This window comes from Pseudonaja textilis, chromosome 3 (assembly GCF_049901715.1).
Source record: "Pseudonaja textilis isolate UNSWEBS1 chromosome 3, rPseTex1.2, whole genome shotgun sequence".
NCBI lineage: Eukaryota > Metazoa > Chordata > Lepidosauria > Squamata > Elapidae > Pseudonaja > Pseudonaja textilis.
Window position 1 is genome coordinate 5,341,994 of NC_141992.1, and position 19,279 is coordinate 5,361,272.

At 44.0% G+C, this 19,279-nt stretch overlaps 1 protein-coding gene across 2 annotated transcripts in view; it reads left to right on the plus strand.

The window, feature by feature from the left end:
- Positions 1-19,279, plus strand: part of RTEL1 (regulator of telomere elongation helicase 1) — a 135,917-nt gene that overhangs the window by 30,826 nt on the left and 85,812 nt on the right. For both annotated transcript variants that reach the window (XM_087928839.1, XM_087928840.1), the window contains exons 10-14: positions 2,814-2,967; positions 5,661-5,699; positions 7,322-7,397; positions 11,513-11,610; positions 17,068-17,123. In XM_087928839.1, coding sequence (XP_087784965.1) covers positions 2,814-2,967; positions 5,661-5,699; positions 7,322-7,397; positions 11,513-11,610; positions 17,068-17,123 — 423 coding nt within the window. The remainder of the gene's footprint in view (positions 1-2,813; positions 2,968-5,660; positions 5,700-7,321; positions 7,398-11,512; positions 11,611-17,067; positions 17,124-19,279) is intronic.

Sequence of the window (19,279 nt, forward strand, 5' to 3'; positions counted from 1 at the left end):
TGATAATTATAAGAATACATTTCGAATTAAAACGTGGAGGGGTTGCTTTTGAATTTAGGGCGATTGGCATTCTTTTGAAAACTGGGAAACCACGTTCAATCTGCAGATTATCCAGTGATAATTATAAGAATACATTTCGAATTAAAATGTGGAGGGGTTGCTTTTGAATTTAGGGCGATTGGCATTCTTTTGAAAACTGGGAAACCACGTTCAATCTGCAGATTAACCAGTGATAAAATAACCTAGTTTGTTATCCAGTGATAATTATAAGAATACATTTCCTTACACGCAGTCATACGTGGTCTCCTTGAGAGGCACACAGTTGTATTTAAATGCCATGTCTTTCTCAAACGTTCACCCTTACTATCATAAAGAGACAAAGATTCCTCGATGTAGGACCACAGTTGAACCCCAAATCGGCATTGCTAAGCAAGACATTTGTTAAGTGAAATTTTGCCCCATTTTATAGCCTTTCTCGCCACAGTTGTTAAGTGAATCCGTGCAGTTTAGGTTAGTAACACAGCTTTGAAGTGAATCTGGCTTCCCTGTGGATTTTGCTTCTCGCAAGGTCACAAAACCTGATCACGTGATCCCGGGACACTGCAACCGTCATAAATATGAACCAGTTGCCAAGCTGAATTTTGATCACATGACCCTGGGGCTACTGCAACGGTAGTAAGTGTGAAAATGGCTATGATTCAGTTTTTACAGTGCTGTTGTGGTTTCAAGCAGCCGTTAAATGAACTGTTGTAAGCTGAGGAATCTATATACTGTATCTAAAAGCGAAATGCTACTCACGCAATCATCACAAAATCTCCAGAACCGTAAAGCATACAAACTTGAAATTTGGCACGTATGTTCCTCTTGGCTTCTAGGGGCTCACTAAGAAAAGATTTTTCGAAATGACCATTCAGAGCATTTAGAATATTTCCTATATTATTATTATTAACATGCTCTGATGCTAAGGAGTTCGACTCCCCCTCCCCACCTGGAAAAAAGAAATCTCTTCCAAGTGCAAAACACAAGCAGAGGAGAGGAGTTTCAGTTTCAGTTTCACAGCACCGAGCAGCTTTAGTACACAACAGTTGAGCTAAGCCACGCCCTGTCTCCTTGCTCGCACAGCAAATACTGTTTCGGTTTCCAAACAGCCCTCAACTCTCTCACACACTGACAGGACGCTAGCCAGATGAATACCGATAGATGTTGCTAGGCAGAGGCAGAATATTTTTCCCTTTATTTTCCTCCCCCCAAAATAAGCCCGACCACATAGTTTCATAGTGAAGCACGGGTATCGAGCTAGTAGCTCTATATATATATGAGTGTTAAAACTCATGGCATCACGTGACATATCACTTTTTCTCCCTTCGCTAAACCGGGCATGGGAGTGGCCAGCTCGTGATGCATCTAGCCCATGCGCCGTGAGTTTAACACCCCTGCTACATAACAAGGGTGTCCAACCTTGGCAACTTTAAGAATTGTGAACTTCAATTCCCAAAAGCCATGGCTGGGGGATTTGGGGACTTGAAGTTCCTTAGCCTTAAAGTTGCCAAGGTTGGACACCCTTGTTATGTAGCAGGGGTGTTAAACTCACGGCGCATGGGCTAGATGCATCACGAGCTGGCCACTCCCATGCCCGGTTTAGCGAAGGGGGGAAAAAGTGATACGTCACGTGATGCCGTGAGTTTTAACACCCCTGTTATATAGGATTAAAGGACTGATAGCTTCACTGCGGGAAAGAATTTGGTATTAATATTTAACTCTTGTTTCAGAACCATAAGCTATCGCCTTCCGCTATCACAAAGAGACACCGTCCTTATTGTCTCTTTTACATACTGCGCTATCCCCTCTTTTATTTTGTTGTGTGAGGGAGGCATATAGCTTTCCAATTTTAGGATATTCCACCAGCTTATTATATTGCTTTTTAATGCGAACAATAATATTGGCAAATTATGTCCAATGTTAACTTTCTCATTTATTGAAAGTTCTTTTTCTTTTTGTTACGGAGTTGACACTATTTATGTTTATTGCCATTAACTTGATTTCTTCTTCCATTTTTATTTGTAAATAGGTTTTGCCGTTCTGGTCGTCCTTCTCTCGCTTGCTTCCGCTTTTTTTTCCCCCTTCTCTTGTGGCTATTGGTTCCCAATCTCTTCCCTCTTCTTTTTGTCAATCATGTTTCACTCCGACCACTTCTTCCTGGTGTCTTTCCTTTCGTGGTCCAAAATAGTGACCATAAAATTGCTCCGCCTTCTCTATTGAGTCCAGTCTGTGTCTCTGTTCCCGCCAAGTTACCAGTATCTGGGATCAGCCGTCTAAAATTTACCGCCATTTTAATAAAATGTTTTGTCAAAAACCGATATTCCCTTTTTAAATCTCTAACTCTTCTTGGTATTTGCTTTAGAGCCACTGTTTCTTTCCTTTTGTAATTTAAGAGACACCACCCTTAAGTCTTTTTAATTTGAAGCAAGATGGAGAATATTGAAGGACTCTCCGAAGTTATTTTAGGGTTTTCCTGAAGTAATACAGCAAAATTATAACACTTCTCCCTTGGGGGGGAAAAAAAATTGTGCAACAGCATATGCCTTGTCCTGAAGCATCTGGTGTTGATTGACAACAGCAATCAGAACGGAGGATAGGAGGATTTGGATCCTGTTTGAAGCAGCCCAATAAGCATATTAAAAAAAGGATAATTTTCTTCTTGTTGACTCTATGGATGCCGCTGTCTTTGCAGCGCAAGAATTGCCCTGGCACAAACATGCAAAGTAGCTGTGAGTTGACGAAATGGAAGTGTTTCATTGTTGGTTTTTTTCCAGGAGCAATTGTGTGAAGAATTGACTTCTTTTGACCTGACTCCCTATGACTTAGCTTCAGCTATTGATGCCATCAACATCGTCTTAGAAGACCAAGCCAAAAAAATGGAACGGAATGAATTTAACGCTGAATTCAATACGGAATATGTCCATTCAGGTAGGATTGCCTCCGCGTGCAGGAACCCACAAACGGACTGAGCCACCGAAGAGTGGAGGGCGTTGTTTTTTATAGTACAGCTTAGTCCTCAATACGCGTCATTTGCCACGAGGGTTGTAAAATGTGTCAATCGTGTCACCCAGTCTGATTTTACAACGGTTTTTTGTGGTGGGCGTTAAGCAAACGTGGTTGTAAGTGCAAGCACCGCAGTTTCAAGTGTCAGTACAGGAAAATATTTGTAGCTCAGGGCAGAGGTGGGATTTTTAAAAATTTTTAACAACTGGTTCTGTGGGCGTGGCTAGGTGGGTGTGGCCATGTGATGGGGTGGGCGATGCCTTCTTTTTTTGCAGCAACCCTCGCCCCCGGTTTTGGGGCCTCGGAAGCTTCCGGGGGGGGGGTGTTGCTCCCAGGAAGCTTCCCTGAGGCCCAAGAAGGCAAAAAATGGAGCCTGGGGGGACGCGAAGCACCGTCCCTCTCTCTCCGCGCCCCTTTTTGCCTCCTGGGCGAAGCAGTAAGACAGCAAGGGGGATACCGGCACAGCTGATCATCGGATCAGCTGATCGTCGGCAGGAGGGGAAAAACCTTAAGGAGGGACTGGACGGGGGAGAATGCAGTCAGCGACGTTGCGCATGCGCGATAAGGACTGTCCGGGTGGGGAGGGGAGGGGTGGGCTGAGAAGGGAGGGGCCAGCAAGGGGCACAGTTTCCCGGTTCTCCAAATTGCACAGAATCATAACAACCGGTTCCATAGAACCGGTTCCAAACCGGTAGAATCCCACCCTTGGCTCAGGGTTGAAATGAGAGCCTCCTCGGTGCTCTCCGAGCTTCCTTTATTTTTCTTGCAGACGTTTCATTACCCAATTAAGTAACATCATCGGTGCTAGTTGTAAGGGTGATCCATTATAAGTAGTCCTCGACTTACAACAGTTCATTTAGTGACTGTTCAAAGTTACAATGGCACTAAAAAAGGGGACTTATGACCAGGTTTCACGCTTAGCACAATTGTAGCATCCCCGTGGTCATACGATCCAAATTTAGACGCTTGGCAACCGACTCATATTTACGATGGTTGCAGTGTTCCGAGGCCGCGTGACCCCCTTTTGTGACCGATTCACTCAACAACAGTTTGATTCATTTAACAACTACAATGATTCACTTAACAATTATGACAAGAAAGGACAAAAAAAATGGGGCAAACTGGCTTAAACGTCTCACTTAGCAACAGAAAGTTTGGGCTCAGCTGTGGTCATAAGTTGAGGACTACCTGTATTTGCTATGGGTGGCGGTTTTGCCAAAAACCAGAAGTTAAGTGCCGGTTTTCAGCCAAACTGCTGTAAAATGTGACCAGTGGTAAGTCGAAGGCTACCAGTAAACATACTTTCCCTTGTGTTGAAAGGATAACTGAGGACAATTTCAGCATCCAAATAGCTACAGATAGTAGAGAGAGAAAAATTAAACTGATCCCAAACACTTTTAAGACTTTTAAAATCTACAAAATGTTGACCCTAGCCAGAAAAAGAAGCGGTGACGTTTAGTAGCCCTAGAAGCCAATCCCAGTTAGCACTCAAGTAGTTCTATTTTAGGCTAACCGAAGTTTCGTCAGTCATCAAAGATAACAAAAATACATTGCAGTGGGTTTTTTTTCTCTCTCTCTCTCTCCTGGATTTACCCTTGACTTTTAAATATATGATTCCGAGATGACTTTGAAAGAAATCTTCTACCCACTGTCTCTTTTGTGTATGCACTGTTGAAAGAAATATCCTTCTGGGTTCGGTTCCAAGGGTGGCGGAAGAAAGACACTGGAAACATGGTGACTGCATGGGAAAGATGGTTTATTGATGAACAGGATGGGTTCCTGGGCACAAAAAAAGGGCAGAGATGCCCTCTATTGGGATTTGAGTGCGAGCTTGTATTCTGATTGGTTGTCAGGCTCCCATGGGGCCAAGCAGGGACAACACTCTAGGCTGTCTCGAGTCCCAGGCTTGGTTGAGCCTTACTGGATGATGATGTAATGAAAGGGCTTTGAGCAATTCCTATAATAGCTCTACCTGGAGTAGATCTTTGTTATGTAGAATAGACTGGCTTAGGCTGGAGTAAAGTGGGGGGACGACGCCTGAGTTTCTGCCTCTTTGAGTTTCTACTTTCCTTTTTAGGGGAAATACTCTGCCTTTTTAGTATATCCTAAAACACAGTATTTCATTTTCCTAGGAGAGGGGTGGGCTTCCAACAGCACAATTACCGCTGTTTGGTGGAGGATATTTGGCAATAGGGGTGCTAAAACTGTAATTCTGGGCCAGTTTGGGGCACGGGGATTTGAAGGGATTTCTTTTTTTTGGTCAAAAGGTCTAGTTTCTTTCTTTCCCCCCGCCCAGTCTCAAGGAGTAATCGAACTCTGCATGGTTTCATAAACATAAGAGACAGTTGTCAGTGTTCTGCCGTGGGCACAGCCTATCTCAGTGGGATTGTGTGGCAGGGCCGTTTTGAAGTGGCTTGCAAGATTCCCATCAAGGTTCTTGAGCGACTACCTTCTGGTCTTTCAATTTTTTTCACCCGCCACAGAAGTCTGAAATAAACCTCTTAATAATAGGTGCAGGTATATGACGTGAATATTTATCTTTGCGTGAATATATGGAATGGTAGAAAAAAGTGGCACCTGTAAGTCTAAACTGAAGGGGATCTCCTTTTCTTTCACAGGACTGAACATGGAACTTGAAGATATAGCAAAAATAAAGCGTGAGTACCTTTTTCCTCGTGAGTTTTCAAACAGAATGAAGAATAGCTTTTATCCACGGGCCATCAGACTTTGAAACGCAACATAACACCACAATCAGGCTTAATGTGATACTTACAGTGCCAGTGTATATACCAGTGTAATATGTACGTATGTATGTATGTATGTATGTATGTATGTATGTGTGTATGTGTTGTAGTTTGCCGGCAGCAGGTGCGGATGGCTGAGGTCTCGGAGAGCGAGGACTCAGATGAGGGCCCTGCGTGTGATACAGGGATGGGGCCAGGACCATCAGGGAGTAGAATGCTGCCTTCAGAGATCGTGGAGGCTGGCAGCAGTGAGGAAGAGGTCCCCGAGGAGCCTGTGCCCAGGGTGCATGCACGCAGAGCTGCTCGAAGAAAAGAGTAGCTTTAGCAGCACAGGTGACTCGGGAGTAAGGCCCCTCTCTGAGAAGATAAAAGCCAGCTGAGAAACTGCAGTTTCTTTGCAGAAGGCAAAGAAGTTTGCTACTCGGACCTGGTGGATATTAGGAATATCTGAGTTCGTGTTTGGAGATTCTTTGATTTATTGTTTAGGAATTCTATCTGTTGTTCTTGGCAGCCTTGCAAAAATTTCGCAAGGCTCTTCCTTATTGGAGCGAATTAGTTGGAAGCAGCCTTTTATCTGTGAAGAAACAGGATTCGTAAATGAAACATGAAAAGGTTGTACTGTTACCTTTGTCTTGTGTTTGTTTGCTCTCTGGGAACCAGGTTTGGGTCAGAACAGTATGTATATATGTATGTATATATGTATATGTATGGGGAAATGTGTGCTAATTCATTACGTATTTGGGGTTAGAGATTTCTTTTTTATTTATTGAGATGTTGAGATGTATTCTGTGTTCTTGGGTGGGCTGTACCAAGAGAGGCTCATTCAGTTTCATTGTACACATGTTGTGCATTGACAATAAAGGTTTGAACTGAACTGAAGCTTAGCCAAAATAATCGTATACAGGTAGTTCTTGCTTGACATCCATTGATTCAGCAACTGTTCAAAGATACGACAATACTAAACAAGGGGGACTTATGACAGTTCCTCGTAGTTATGGCTGTTGCAGCGTTCCCTGGGTTGTGTGATTGTGACTCGGGCACAGTTGTGACGTCAGATTGTCCTGCAGTCATGGAATCATCACTTGGCGTCATCATTTTGCTAAGTGAATCGCTGCCGTTGTTAAATCAGTAACGGTTGTTAAGTGAACCCGACGTTGCTTGTTAGAAGGTCGCAAAAGGGGACACTGCAACGGTCATAAATGTGAGTCAGATGTCAAACTTCCGAGTTTAAAACACGTGGCCACGGGGATGCTACAACTATGAACCACGGTCACAAGTCACTGATTTCAGTGCCATTGTAACTTCAAATGATCACTAAGCGAACGGTTGTAAGTCGAGGACTACCCGTAGATGTAACAGCCTCACTGGTCCCAGCAGATGGGACACCTGAGTTGACAGGGGAGCAGAGGGTATCCGCTTGGCCTGAGGGGAAAGAGAAAGGGCACCCCCCCGCCCCCCGCTTCCCAGCCAGGTGAGCATCCATCAGTAACCACATTAAATTTTTACCCCCCCGTTTCTTTATTTGCCTCATAAAGGGATTCTCCTGCAGCTAGAAAGCGCTATTGACGACGTAGAACTCTCAAATAAAGACGGATTTACGAAAGATGGAAGGTATGTTTCCGTTTTTTTAAAAAAAGAAAAGAAAATCTCTTCCAACTTGGCGTTACTGTAATCTTTATTTTTGCATGTTTCTCTTTTGGCTGGTTTGTTCCAACCGTAATTGGGACCGGAAAATTCCTCCTTAAGCGAGGCATTCCAAGACCCCCGCCTTGATTGTACGACCTTTTTTTTTGCATGCGGTCGTTAAGTATGTCACTACGGTTGTTAAAGCAAGACATCCCGTGCAACCTTCCCTGCCAGCTTCCCTGCGGCTCCGCTCACTCGAAAAAGAAGAAAAGCACTGGGGCGCTGCTGGCGTGAGGGGAGCTGCGCGTGTACACTGGCCCGCCTCTCATGCGGCCTGGTTGCAAATAGGCCGTGGTTCAGTTGTGGACCCCAGATCTAGAGTTTGATGCAGAGCCCTGCAATCGCACTGAGGGGAGGATACTGTTCTGACCTAGGCTTTCCCAAAAAACATTAAGCAGACTGTTTGTCCCGGCAAAACCCCTTTTATTAAACAAAGGTGAGTTTCTTGCATTCGCATTCAGCCAAAGACCTGGCAAACAGTCTTTCGAAGGTCTAATGAGGAGCACGGACCTTATCTAGCCTGGAGAGCTGCCAAGTAAATATTTCCATACGCAGTGCTGACAAGGAAGGACTCGGCACCGAGTCTTTGAGATGCACAGGCAGGTCTTCACATTGCTGCAACGAGAGAATTGTTTCCTGCAAAGGCCCCCTCCCCTTTTGCGCCCCTTTTAATCCCTGTGGAAAGGGTCATTCACCGTCTACCTGAGGCCTTACTCCCACGTCGACCCTTAGTTCGTAATGGTTCTTTCCTTTTGGCAGCTCTGCGCATGAACAGGCTGGGAACCGGCTCCAGCTGCTCACCCGCCTCACTGCTGTCTGACTCCGAAGGCAGCTGATAACTGCCAGACTGCCCTGGCCCCGTCTCTATATCTGATGCAGAGCCCTTGCCCGACCCTTCCTCAGGGCTGGCCCATGCTTCTGCCCAAGCTCCTCACTGTCCGGCTCTCCTGCCAGCTCTGCTAGCCGCTGGCGGGCCACAACAGATATTCTGCCCCATAGTACTACTTACCTTCGATGCTAAGAGCTAAGAGAAAACGGAGAACTCGGGGTGAAGAACAGCCACGATACCACGAAGAGCTAAGAGCAATATAAAGCAGAGGTAGACCCCTTCCCAGCTCACATATGCCGGGCTGAAGACCAGATGCAGTTCGGAGCAGCTCCAGGCGGTGGGTCTCAAGTGGCGCCCATTCCTCTTTTGGGGAGCTCCTGCTAATGAGATCTGCCATATTAGTAAAAATGAGTTCTTTAAGCATAGGTCAGGCATTCGGCCTCTAAAAAGAACATTCCTCCCCTTCCGTATAAAAGAAAGCCTCAAATGTCCCTTCTATCTCCTCCTCGTCCCACTTTGAGAGCCATAGAAGGATGCTGCATTTCTTAGATCTCTAATTAAGCACATTTCATAATTAAAACCAGAGCCTGTTTTCCTTGGCATTTGGGGAAACAACTGAAATAATGCAAGAAAGATCTCTCTCTCTCTCTCTCTCTCTCTCTCTCTCTCTCTCTCTCTCTATATATATATATATATATATATATATATCTGTGATGTCTTGGGGTGTGGCACAAAAGCAACAAAGTCACAAAAGTAGGTAAAGTCCCTTTAATTCCTTCAACTTGGCCCCCAATGTCCAGTGATCATCGGTTGGAGAAAAAACTCTCCCAAGAGCAGTTTTTAAAGGAAAGAAATTCACTCCGAACCAAAAGTACATATAAATTATAAATAAAAACCAACACCAACCGCGCTGCAGCAATTAACGAGACAGGGCAGGATAAGGAATTGCAGAATTCAAAAGATAACGAAACACACACGGTTGGGAGGACGCCAGAACCCAGATAAGACTTGACAAACCAAGATAATGCACGCTTTGCTTCCAGCGAGGCTCTGTGCGCAAACAACTTCTTTATCCTGTTTTTCCCAACTGCAGCTGATGAAAGAGATCAGGGCCTTTTCCTCTCCTGTAAGCCATGTTGCTCCCTTCTCCGTTCCTCCCTGTGCGCCTTAGCCTGAAGAGGGGGTGGGCCTGGGTCTTCCTCTGAATGTCCAGCCGGACTGTGCCCTTCCCCTGTTTATTGATATAATCAAAATAGAGATACAAGAACCATTATAAATATAAAAACAAGATTTAATGTCAGGGTTCCAAGTAACAGCCCAGGTGAAATCAAAACTCCCAAGGCCAGTCACGTAGCCAAAATAACTTCCTTTCTTCCGGGAACCAAGTAGGCTCTGAGACAGCACCCGGGAGCCATCCAGATTTGAGAGGAGGACCTGATGGGGGCATGTGATGGTTGTGTGTAATGGGAGGAACTTTGGGGTTAGAATTGGGAAAACCCAGGGAGCTTCAGAGTCGGGTTTTCACTAGCTGTGCCAATACGACATGCCTAATAAATCTATCCTTTGAGGAAGCCTCTGGCTTTGGAGGCTCGATTTCGTATGGGCCGTTCCTTGGAACCTTGACATTAACCCGACACTGTCCCGCGTCGCTCGTGGCAACCCGGAAGACTTTCCAAGTTGGCTCCAGGGTTGACATTCAAATGGTGGGCTCCTGGATGTTCTCTGAGCTTGGTTATTTTCTTCATTACCCAACTATGTGACATCATCAGCGCTAGAAGGGGATGGGTTTGCAGGGAGGAAGAGGAGGAGAAGTGGCAGGGGGGAAGAGGAGGAAGACTGTCCTTGGTCCTCTCTGATCTTCGTCGTTTTCTTTCAGGTGTTTCATTACCCAAACCAGGTGACATCTTCGGGGCATGGATGATGTCACCAGTTGGGTAAGGGAACCTCTGCAAGACAACAGTACAGGTTCACAGAGCACCGAAGGGACTTTGCTGTTGAAACCCGAGCTACAAATACCCTCTCCCATCAGATGAAAATTACAAAAGACTAAATACAGAGTGAAGAGACCCCAGGTTAGCAGCAGAGGCGGTGCCTTCTCTGTCACTGCACCAACCCTTCCAAGCCTGCAGTTTCTCCATCGGGGGCGAAAAATCCAAACTGGTAGAGTCAGGTTTAAGGCCCTTCCTGAAGACCGAAGCGATGGAGGTTGATGTCACCTCCGGCAGCAAGATCTTCCAAAGGGCCCTTGGGTAAAGAAAGTAGTCTTCTCCTAGACCTCGCCAGCTGAACTGCCTGGGCTGATGGAGTTTGTAGGAAGCTGTAGTTTGCGTCGGCAGCACCACAATCACATCCAGAGGTGGGCTTCGAAGATTTTTAGCGACGGGTACTTTGCCCGGTGGCTGGGTGGGCGTGGCCTAGTCAGCCTCCTGTACCACGTGCCTCTCTGGGCTCCGGAGGTGGAAATGGGCCCATTTCTGGCCTTCCTGGAGGCCTGTTTTTCGCCCTCTCTGAGCCTCTGCACATGCCCTGCACTTACCTGCATCCAAAACGAATCATGCGGGGACTCCTGACAGGGGAGGGAAGAGGCAGTGGGGGAGCCAGCCAGGAGTGGGATTTGGGGGTCGTCCGAACGGCCCAAAATCTTAGCTAGGGGCTCTCTCAAACCCCTGCGAACCCCCCCAGCAGCCCAGCCCTGATTGTACCCTGCCCCTTCCCTTCAGCAACTCCAGGGAGTAGCTACTATCCTCCTCTTCCACAGGTCACCCTCCCAACAACCTGTGATTTAAGGCAGGCCGAAACACTGGTGTGTAAACCACATTGACTTCCCTCTTGTTGAACCAGAAATTATTTCAAAATAGTTTCGTTTTAAGACAAGTTGCCCCGTTGATCTTGGCAGGTAAACCTGGGATAAGGTGTTGCAGAACGAGGCTGGGCTTTCTGCTCACTTAGGCTTCCAACGAGGCATAGAGCTATAAAGTCTACCGTTTTGTCTTCCTTTCCTCCCCGTTTTGAATCCAGCGTCAAGCGTGGGTGGCCTAGCGATGATTTGTGGCAAATTGGGGGGGAAAAAATAAAAAGGAAAAAGCAAAATTGGATTTTGTAAGCGAAGGATAGCAGCACGGTTTTCATCCTACAAGGAGAGGGAGGCCGTTTCCTTTCAGGATGTACTAAAAATACTTGCTTAACAGTATGTTTCTGCTTGAATCCCTAGCTACATATTCGACTTGTTCGCAAAGGCTCAAATCACATTCCAAACCCAGAACTCTCTCCTTGAATCACTGGAACAAATTGTGCAGTATTTAGCTGGCCGTAAGTATAGACCCCGTTTTTATGGGGGGAAAAAAATGTCTTGGGGAGGATGGAAAACTGGAATTATAGAATGGAATAAACGGAAGGGACCTTGGAGGTCTTCTAGTCCAACCCCCCCCCCCCCCTGCCTAGGCAGGAAGCCCTACACCACTTCAGACAAACGGTTATCCAATCTCTTCTTTAAAACTTCCAGTGTTGGAGCATTCACAACTTCTAGAGGCAAGTTGTTCCACTGATTAATTGTTGGAATTATCAGGAAATTTCTTCTTAGTTCTAGGCTGCTTTTCTCCTTGATTAGTTTTCACCCGTTGCTTCTTGTCCTGCCCTCAGGTGCTTTGGAGAATAGCTTGACTCCCTCCTCTTTGAGGCAGCCCCTGAGATATGGGAACACTGCTATCATGTCACCCCTGGTCCTTTTTTTTCATCAGACTAGACATATCCAGTTCCAGCAACAGTTCTTCATATGTTTTAGCCTCCAGTCCTCTAATCACCTTTGTGGCTCTTCTCTGCACTCTTTCTAAAGTCTCAACATCTTTTTTGCACCAGGGCAACTAAAACTGGATGCAGTACTCTAGGTGTGGCCTTACTAAGGCCTGGTAGTGTCCCAGGGTTACATGATCACCTTTTACGATCTTCTGAGAGGCCAAGTCAATGGAGAAGCCAGATTTTCTTTACAGCTTTGTTACTTACTTAACCATTGCAGCGATTCACTTAACAACGGTGGCAAGGAAGGTCGTAAAACGGAGCCAAGTTCACTTAAGAAATATCTCACTTAGCAGAAATTTTGGGCTCAGTTGTGGTCGTAACTCGAGGATTACGTGAATTTACTATCCCACCCAACTGCGTTCTGCACCAGCTGAAGTTCTCGAATGCTCTTCAGGGCAGCCCTGTGTGTTGCGCATTGCAGCAGTCTAAGCAAGAGGTCGCAAGAGGGCTTGGGTGACAGTGAGAAGGGCCTCCCAGTCCAGAAATGGGCAGATACTGGTGGATTCGCCAGTTTGGGCTCTGTTGGATCAAGGTAGCCTGACATTTATCCTAAATAAGAGCTCTGTTGCAATGAGTGGCATGTAGGTAGGCCTCGACTTACGGCCACAATTGAGCCCAAAATTTCTGTTGTTCAATGAGACATTTGTTAAGTGGGTTTTGCCCCATTTTACAGCTTTTCTTGTTAAGTGAATCACTGCAGTTATTATGTTAGTAACGTGGTTGTTAAGCGAATCCGTCTTCCTCGTTGCCTTAGTTTGTCAGAAGATCGCAAAATGGGATCACGTGACTCCGGAGCATTGCAACTGTCATAAAATAGGAACCAGTTGCCAAACGCCTGAATTTTCATCCTGCGACCAATGGGGATGTTGCAAGGGTCGTAAAGTCACTTTTTCCACTCTAGTTGTAACTTCAAACTGTTGTAAGTCGAGGACTTACCTGTGCTGAGCTGAGCTTTGAAACTGCCCGGGAATCACGGTTGGTGTAAACAAGGCCGTAATATTAACGGGAACTGGTTGCTTTGATAACATTATGGTAAGGGATATTAGCTCCGTAAAATGCCCAGATCTGAGTTAGACTAGGGGTCCCCATATCCTGGTTTACGGACCGCACCGGGCAGCGGTATGCCAGAAACTGGGCTGCGCAAACAAGCCAAGCCCCATCCGTGGGATGCACACAGCAGCACGCGAAACCTTGCCCCTTTTCATGGAACCAGTCCCTTGGAGACCATTGAGTTAGTCAATGGTCACCCTTCCATCCATTTAGCTTCTCTCTCTTCCTGTTGAAATTTTCCCCAAATCAGCTTAAATCTAATTAAAAATCTAGGGGAGTTTTTTTTTTTAAAAAAAAAAACAAGTTTTATTGATTTTACAAACAAAACAAAACAAAACATCATTAAACATTAAAAACATAAAACCTCTTTCCATTGTAGATCTTTACAAGGCAGGTAACATATTGCTTTATATCACGTACTTATAATTTATCCCATTTCCATATAAACACATAAATTCCCTTTACCAAATTCCACATTGTTTCTCTTTAATCATTATTCAATCATATTTCCTTTCTAATTTATCTGGTATTCAGTCATCACATTTATATTTTCCTCTGGCTTGTTTATAATTATTCTCATCTAGTCTTCCTCCGAGATTTTATTATTTAATTCTTAATTAAACACACACACATAAGACATCAACATAAAAACATAAAACTTTCTTCTAGAAAGTAACTTGGCCCCAGATTACCTCTTTTTGTATGGACTTCAATTGAGTTCATGCTCTTCTTATATACCATTACCTATCTTATTTACCATTCTATATCTATTATATAACTCCTCTCCAAAATCTAGGGGAGTTTTAAAAGCATGCCTAGCCACATCTGCCAGCGGAACAATTAAAAGCTGCTTTTTTTTTTGTATTTAACCATTAATGATGGATCATTTTGAAACCTTTTCTTTAGAATTTGTTAAGCGTTTCTGATAGGTTTTGTCCCGCTAAATCCAATTTTCTGTTTCCAGATAATCCACTTAAGCACTCCTCTTAAAACCGTTTAAAGACTTTGATCACATGTGTATGCCAGTCAGTATTAAAGAACATTAACCCCCCCCAAACCTTTGAGATGCATTAATGAATTTGTTTCCTACATTGATTAATTTATTTCCTACATTAATTAATTCCTAATTTGATGGATTTGTTTCCTACATTGGCCGTAAGGTGAACCCTGTCAAAGTGTGAACATAGTATCTGAGTCATATCAAATTAACCAGAAATCGTAAAGATGTTCCGGAGCAGTTCATGTGTTTGTAACCTTTCAGTTGTTTGAATTACAAACTGATGAGGTTGTTTCCATTTTTAAGGATACGTGTGTTGTGTTTTCCCGTCCTGCCCCATTTGCTGGTGATCTGGTGTTTGTTGGGGCGTCTCATATCATTTAATTGCACAGCTGAAGGACGTCCTCTTATTACACATGCTCCCCAGTTGGTCACACGCTCAACGCACAGTTCTGGTCATTAGTCACACTTGAATCACATTCAACGGAAGACTGAGGCACAACCGGTTCTTTGGAAGACCCAGAGACCCGGTGAATATGAAAGAACAGCAAAACCTGACAGGTTAATCCATCAAAATAAAGCTGGAAGGGACTTTGGTGGTCTTCTAGTCCAACCCCATCTCAAGCAGGAAGACTATACCATTTCAGACATGTGACTGTCCAGTTCCCTTCTTAAAAACCTCCAGTGACGGAGCACCCATGATTTCTTGATCCAAGCTGTTCCACTGGTTAATTGTCCACGCTGTTTGGAAGTTTCTCCTAAATCCCTGGTTGCTTTTCTCCGTGATGAGTTTCCATCTGTTGTTTCTTGTCCTGCCTTCTGGTGCTTTCAAAACAAGCTGACCCCCTCTTCTTTGGGGCAGCCTCTCAAATGCTGGAAGACTGCTGTCATGTCACCCCTGGTCCTCCTTTTCTCTAGACTTGGCCATACCCAATTCCTTTAACCGTTCTTCATTTATAACGTACTTTTGTCCTTTCTCACGTGCATACAAACACTCATTCACACTTACTGACGTCCTTCCCAGCTAGGCTGGCAGACATTAGCCAGAGGGATGGCGGCCATCCGGTCTGGATCCAAAGACAACTCAAACAGTGGGTGGGCTTCTGGACCCCTTTTCTCTCCCAAAGAGTGTTAGGGATACACCCTAGCAGAATCTGCACGGCAGTCAGGCAGGCAGGCAAAATATGTGAGATAAACGTTTTTGTAGCTTACACTCAGTAAAAACAGATACACTGTGCTAGTTAAATAGTTTATTCCAGTAAGAGTTTTAGCATAGTCAAAAAACAGTCCATATATCATTCACTTATTCAGTCCGTCCGGGGATTATTCAGTTGCAAATTCCAGTGTCGAAAAAGAGGTCAGTAAACTTACAAATATCAGTCCAGTAATATATCTCCTCGCAGTAGAGATATGAAGAAGTCAAACCTCCTTTCTTCCTCCAACATTCAGCAACTCAGCAGTAGGGAAACAGGCAGTTAACAAACCATCAATCCATCAAGCCAGCAATCGTCAGGAATCGTCAGCAATTGATCAGGTTCTCTTGCTCCCTCTTATGGCGGTTCAACACCACACCCAAAATTACATGCTTTGCAGTTTAAAGTGACACACACTTAAACTTACTATCATAGTTTATATATATTATTTTACCCAAACTACGTTAGTTAACCTATGTTATTCCTAACAAAGACTTTGCTTTGTTGATTGACAAGATTGGCAACTACTCTTACCTTGTTGATTGACAAATCTGGTAGCTGTTAATGGGATCTGGGGAGGAGTTTTCCATGTGGTCAGATCCAAGCTCTTTTGTCTGGTTCAGGTGAAAATTTTTTCCACTTGTTTTCGTGAGTTCTAGCCTTGTCTTAGGTCCCCAAAAAACAATTGGGTGACTTTGGGCCAATCAACAAGAGGCTGTGAGTTCTAGTCCTGCCTTCAGCATGAAGGCTGGCTGGCTGACTTTGAGCCAATCACACTCTCTCTCAACCTATCCCACCTTACAAGTTTGTTGTGGGGAAAATAGGAGGATGAAGGAGCCTTGAGTACATTTGTCACCTCGAGTTGTTTATAAAAATAAGGGCAGGAAATAATAAAATTATCTCCCAGGGGGATCCTTTGGACAAGATTCCTGGCTTTTTTATCCACTCTACGTGCCTGCTTCATTTTTAGGTATGGCAGCTTCACCTTAGTCTCACCCTGTGCATTGAAATCTTCTTTATAATTTCCACGTAACTTTTCACCTGCCTCAGAGCAACAAAGATGATTGGGAGATTGGACGCTTCCAAGGCTGGACTGGCTACTCATTACTGTCAATTTTGGGGAGAGTGGTTGCAGATGAATTGATGTATCTGGCCCTTAAGGCGTATGCTTGTTTATATAGGCAGTACTCGACTTCTCGTAGAGCCCGGAATTCATGTTGCTCAGCAAGAAATTTGCTAAGTGAGTTTTTCCCCATTTTATGACTTTTCTCACCACGTTTGTTAAGCGGCTCACCGCGGTCGTTAAATTAGTCACACGGTTGTTAAGTGAATCCGGCTTCCCCATTGACTTCGCTTGTCAGAAGATCACAAAATATGACTACACGGCCCTGGGACACTGCAAAGATCATAAATGTGAGTCGGTTGTCAAGCATCCAAATGTAAATCACGTGGCCAGGTGGATGTTGCAATGGTCGTAGGTGTGAAAAACGATCATGTCCCTTTTTTTTCGTGCCGTTGTTGCTTTGAATGGTCAGTAAATGAACAGTTGTAAGCTGAAGACGACTTATACTGTGTCAAAGTAGTTGGAATTTTAGATAATTGTATTTAACACCATCTTCTAAACTTCCTGTATGGTAGTGAATAACAAAACGGGAAACAGTATGTTCAAAGTATATTTGTCATGTTTTCTGGGATATATAGAAATATTGTTTTCATGCTTTTTTGTTCTAGGTTCTGGGATATTCACTAACACTGCTGGACTGCATAAATTTGCAGATGTAATTCAGGTAAACTCTCAGTTCTTGAATTAAATATATAAAAATACTGTATATTTTTATTCTTGGTGTTCCACCATTCTTGATGTTTTCTTAACCACCACTAGATGGCTATCCAAGCTGTACTTTACACTGAATTAATCGGGACAAAAAAGATATACTGTTTGGTCAAAAAGAAATTGACCAAAATTGTTACATTACTATTCCTCACACTCAGCAACCTTAAGATGTCTGCACTTCCAATGCATCCTGGCTAAGGATTCTGGGAGTTGAATTCCGCGCATCTTAAAGTTGCTGAGTTTGAAAAAAACAATGCTTTGGATTCTACAGTGATATGTAATGTGGACACATCCATGATTGATTAATTGATTATGCACTATCAAGTTGTTTTCAACCCCAGCGTAGTACACACTACATATATAGATGTGTATATTAGCAAAAATAAACAGAAGTAGCTCTTTCATTGCACCAATTAAAGGCCTGGAGACTAAAACATATGAAGAACGGTTGCAGGAACCGGGTATAACCGGTCTAGAGGAAAAAAGGACTAGCGGAGACATGATAGTACTATTCCAGTATTTGTTGAGGTTCCACAAAGGAGAGGCAGTCAACTTATTTTCGGAAGCACCAGAAGGCAAGACAAGAAGCAATGGATAGAAACTAATCGAGGAGAGAAGCAACATGGAATTAAGGAGAAACTTCCGAACAGTGAGGACAGTTAACCAGTGGAACAACTTGCCTCCAGAAGGTGTAGGTGAAGAGACTCCATTGAAATGGTATAAGGTTTCTTGCTTGAAGGCTAGATTAGAAGACCTCCAAAGTCCCTTCCAGCTCCGTTCTGATTGAAATACGCTTTTTCCTCCTCGTCAAGAGCCCAATGATTTTACGAACTGCATTAGCATAATTAACTGCAAATCCGGTGGCTCCACAATTCGTCTCTTGTAATTGCATCGATAGTACAGTAGGTGATTCTCAAATCAACCCATTTTCTTTTTTTTCTTTTTTTTTTTTGAAACAAATTTTATTAATTTTAAAGACAAACAAAACATCATTAAACATTGGAAACATAAAACCTCTTTCCACTGTAAATTTTTACAGGGCAGATATAACATTATTTTATACAGCATAATTCTAATTTATCCCATTTCCATATGGACACGTAAATACCTTTTAGCAAATTTCTCATTATTTCTCTTTACTCTTATTCAGTTACATTTCTTTTCTATATTTATCTATTTTATAGTCATCATATTTATATTTTCCTCTGACTTGTTTACAATTATTCTCATCTGACATTCCTCCAAGGTTTTATTAATTCTCAAATCAACCCATTTTCTAGGGTTTGCACAGTTCATTAATATCTAAACTCATTAAAGAGGCAGGAGTACAGCCAGGCCTCATTGAACATCCTCTTGTAAAGCAATCATTCAAACTTAACATCTGCACTGAATGAAGGGGACTTCATAGCAATAGCCCTTAAGACTTATATGCCGCTTTATAGTGCTTTACAGTCTTCTTTAAGCGGTTTACAGAGTCAGCCTCTTGCCCCCAACAATCTGGGTCCTCATTTTACCCACCTCGGAAGGAGGGAAGGCTGAGTCAACCTTGCCAAATGGTAGGCAGCTGGCTGCAGAAGTAGCTTGCAATACTGCACTCTAACTACTGCGCCACAAAGGTCTTTGCAGTGGTGGCCGTCGCAGCATTCCCCCCCCCCATGGCCATGTGATCGCAATTCAGGCGCTTGCAACCCGCTCGCAAATGCAACGTTGCAGCGTCTTGCAGTCGCACAATCGCCTTTGGCGATCTTCGGTTTCTGATAGGCAAAGTCCATGGGGAAGGCGGGTGGAGGTTGCAAATAACAACCCCATCATCGTGGGATGCTGCCACCACAATGTGAAATCCTCCTTAATGATGGCAGGTGGGCGTGGCACAACCGTGGTCATAAGTCAGGGCAGTCACGCAATCTTTTACCCTAGGATTGCGATGGGAGTTCCTAGTTCCAACTACAGGTAGTCCTTAACTTCCAACAGTTCATTTAGTGACTGCTGGAAGTTTATCACTGAGAAAAGTGACCGTTTTTCACACTTAACGGCCGTTGCAAATATCCTCATGGTCAGGTGGACCCAAATTTAGATGCTTGGCAACAGGTTCTTATTTATGTATTTATT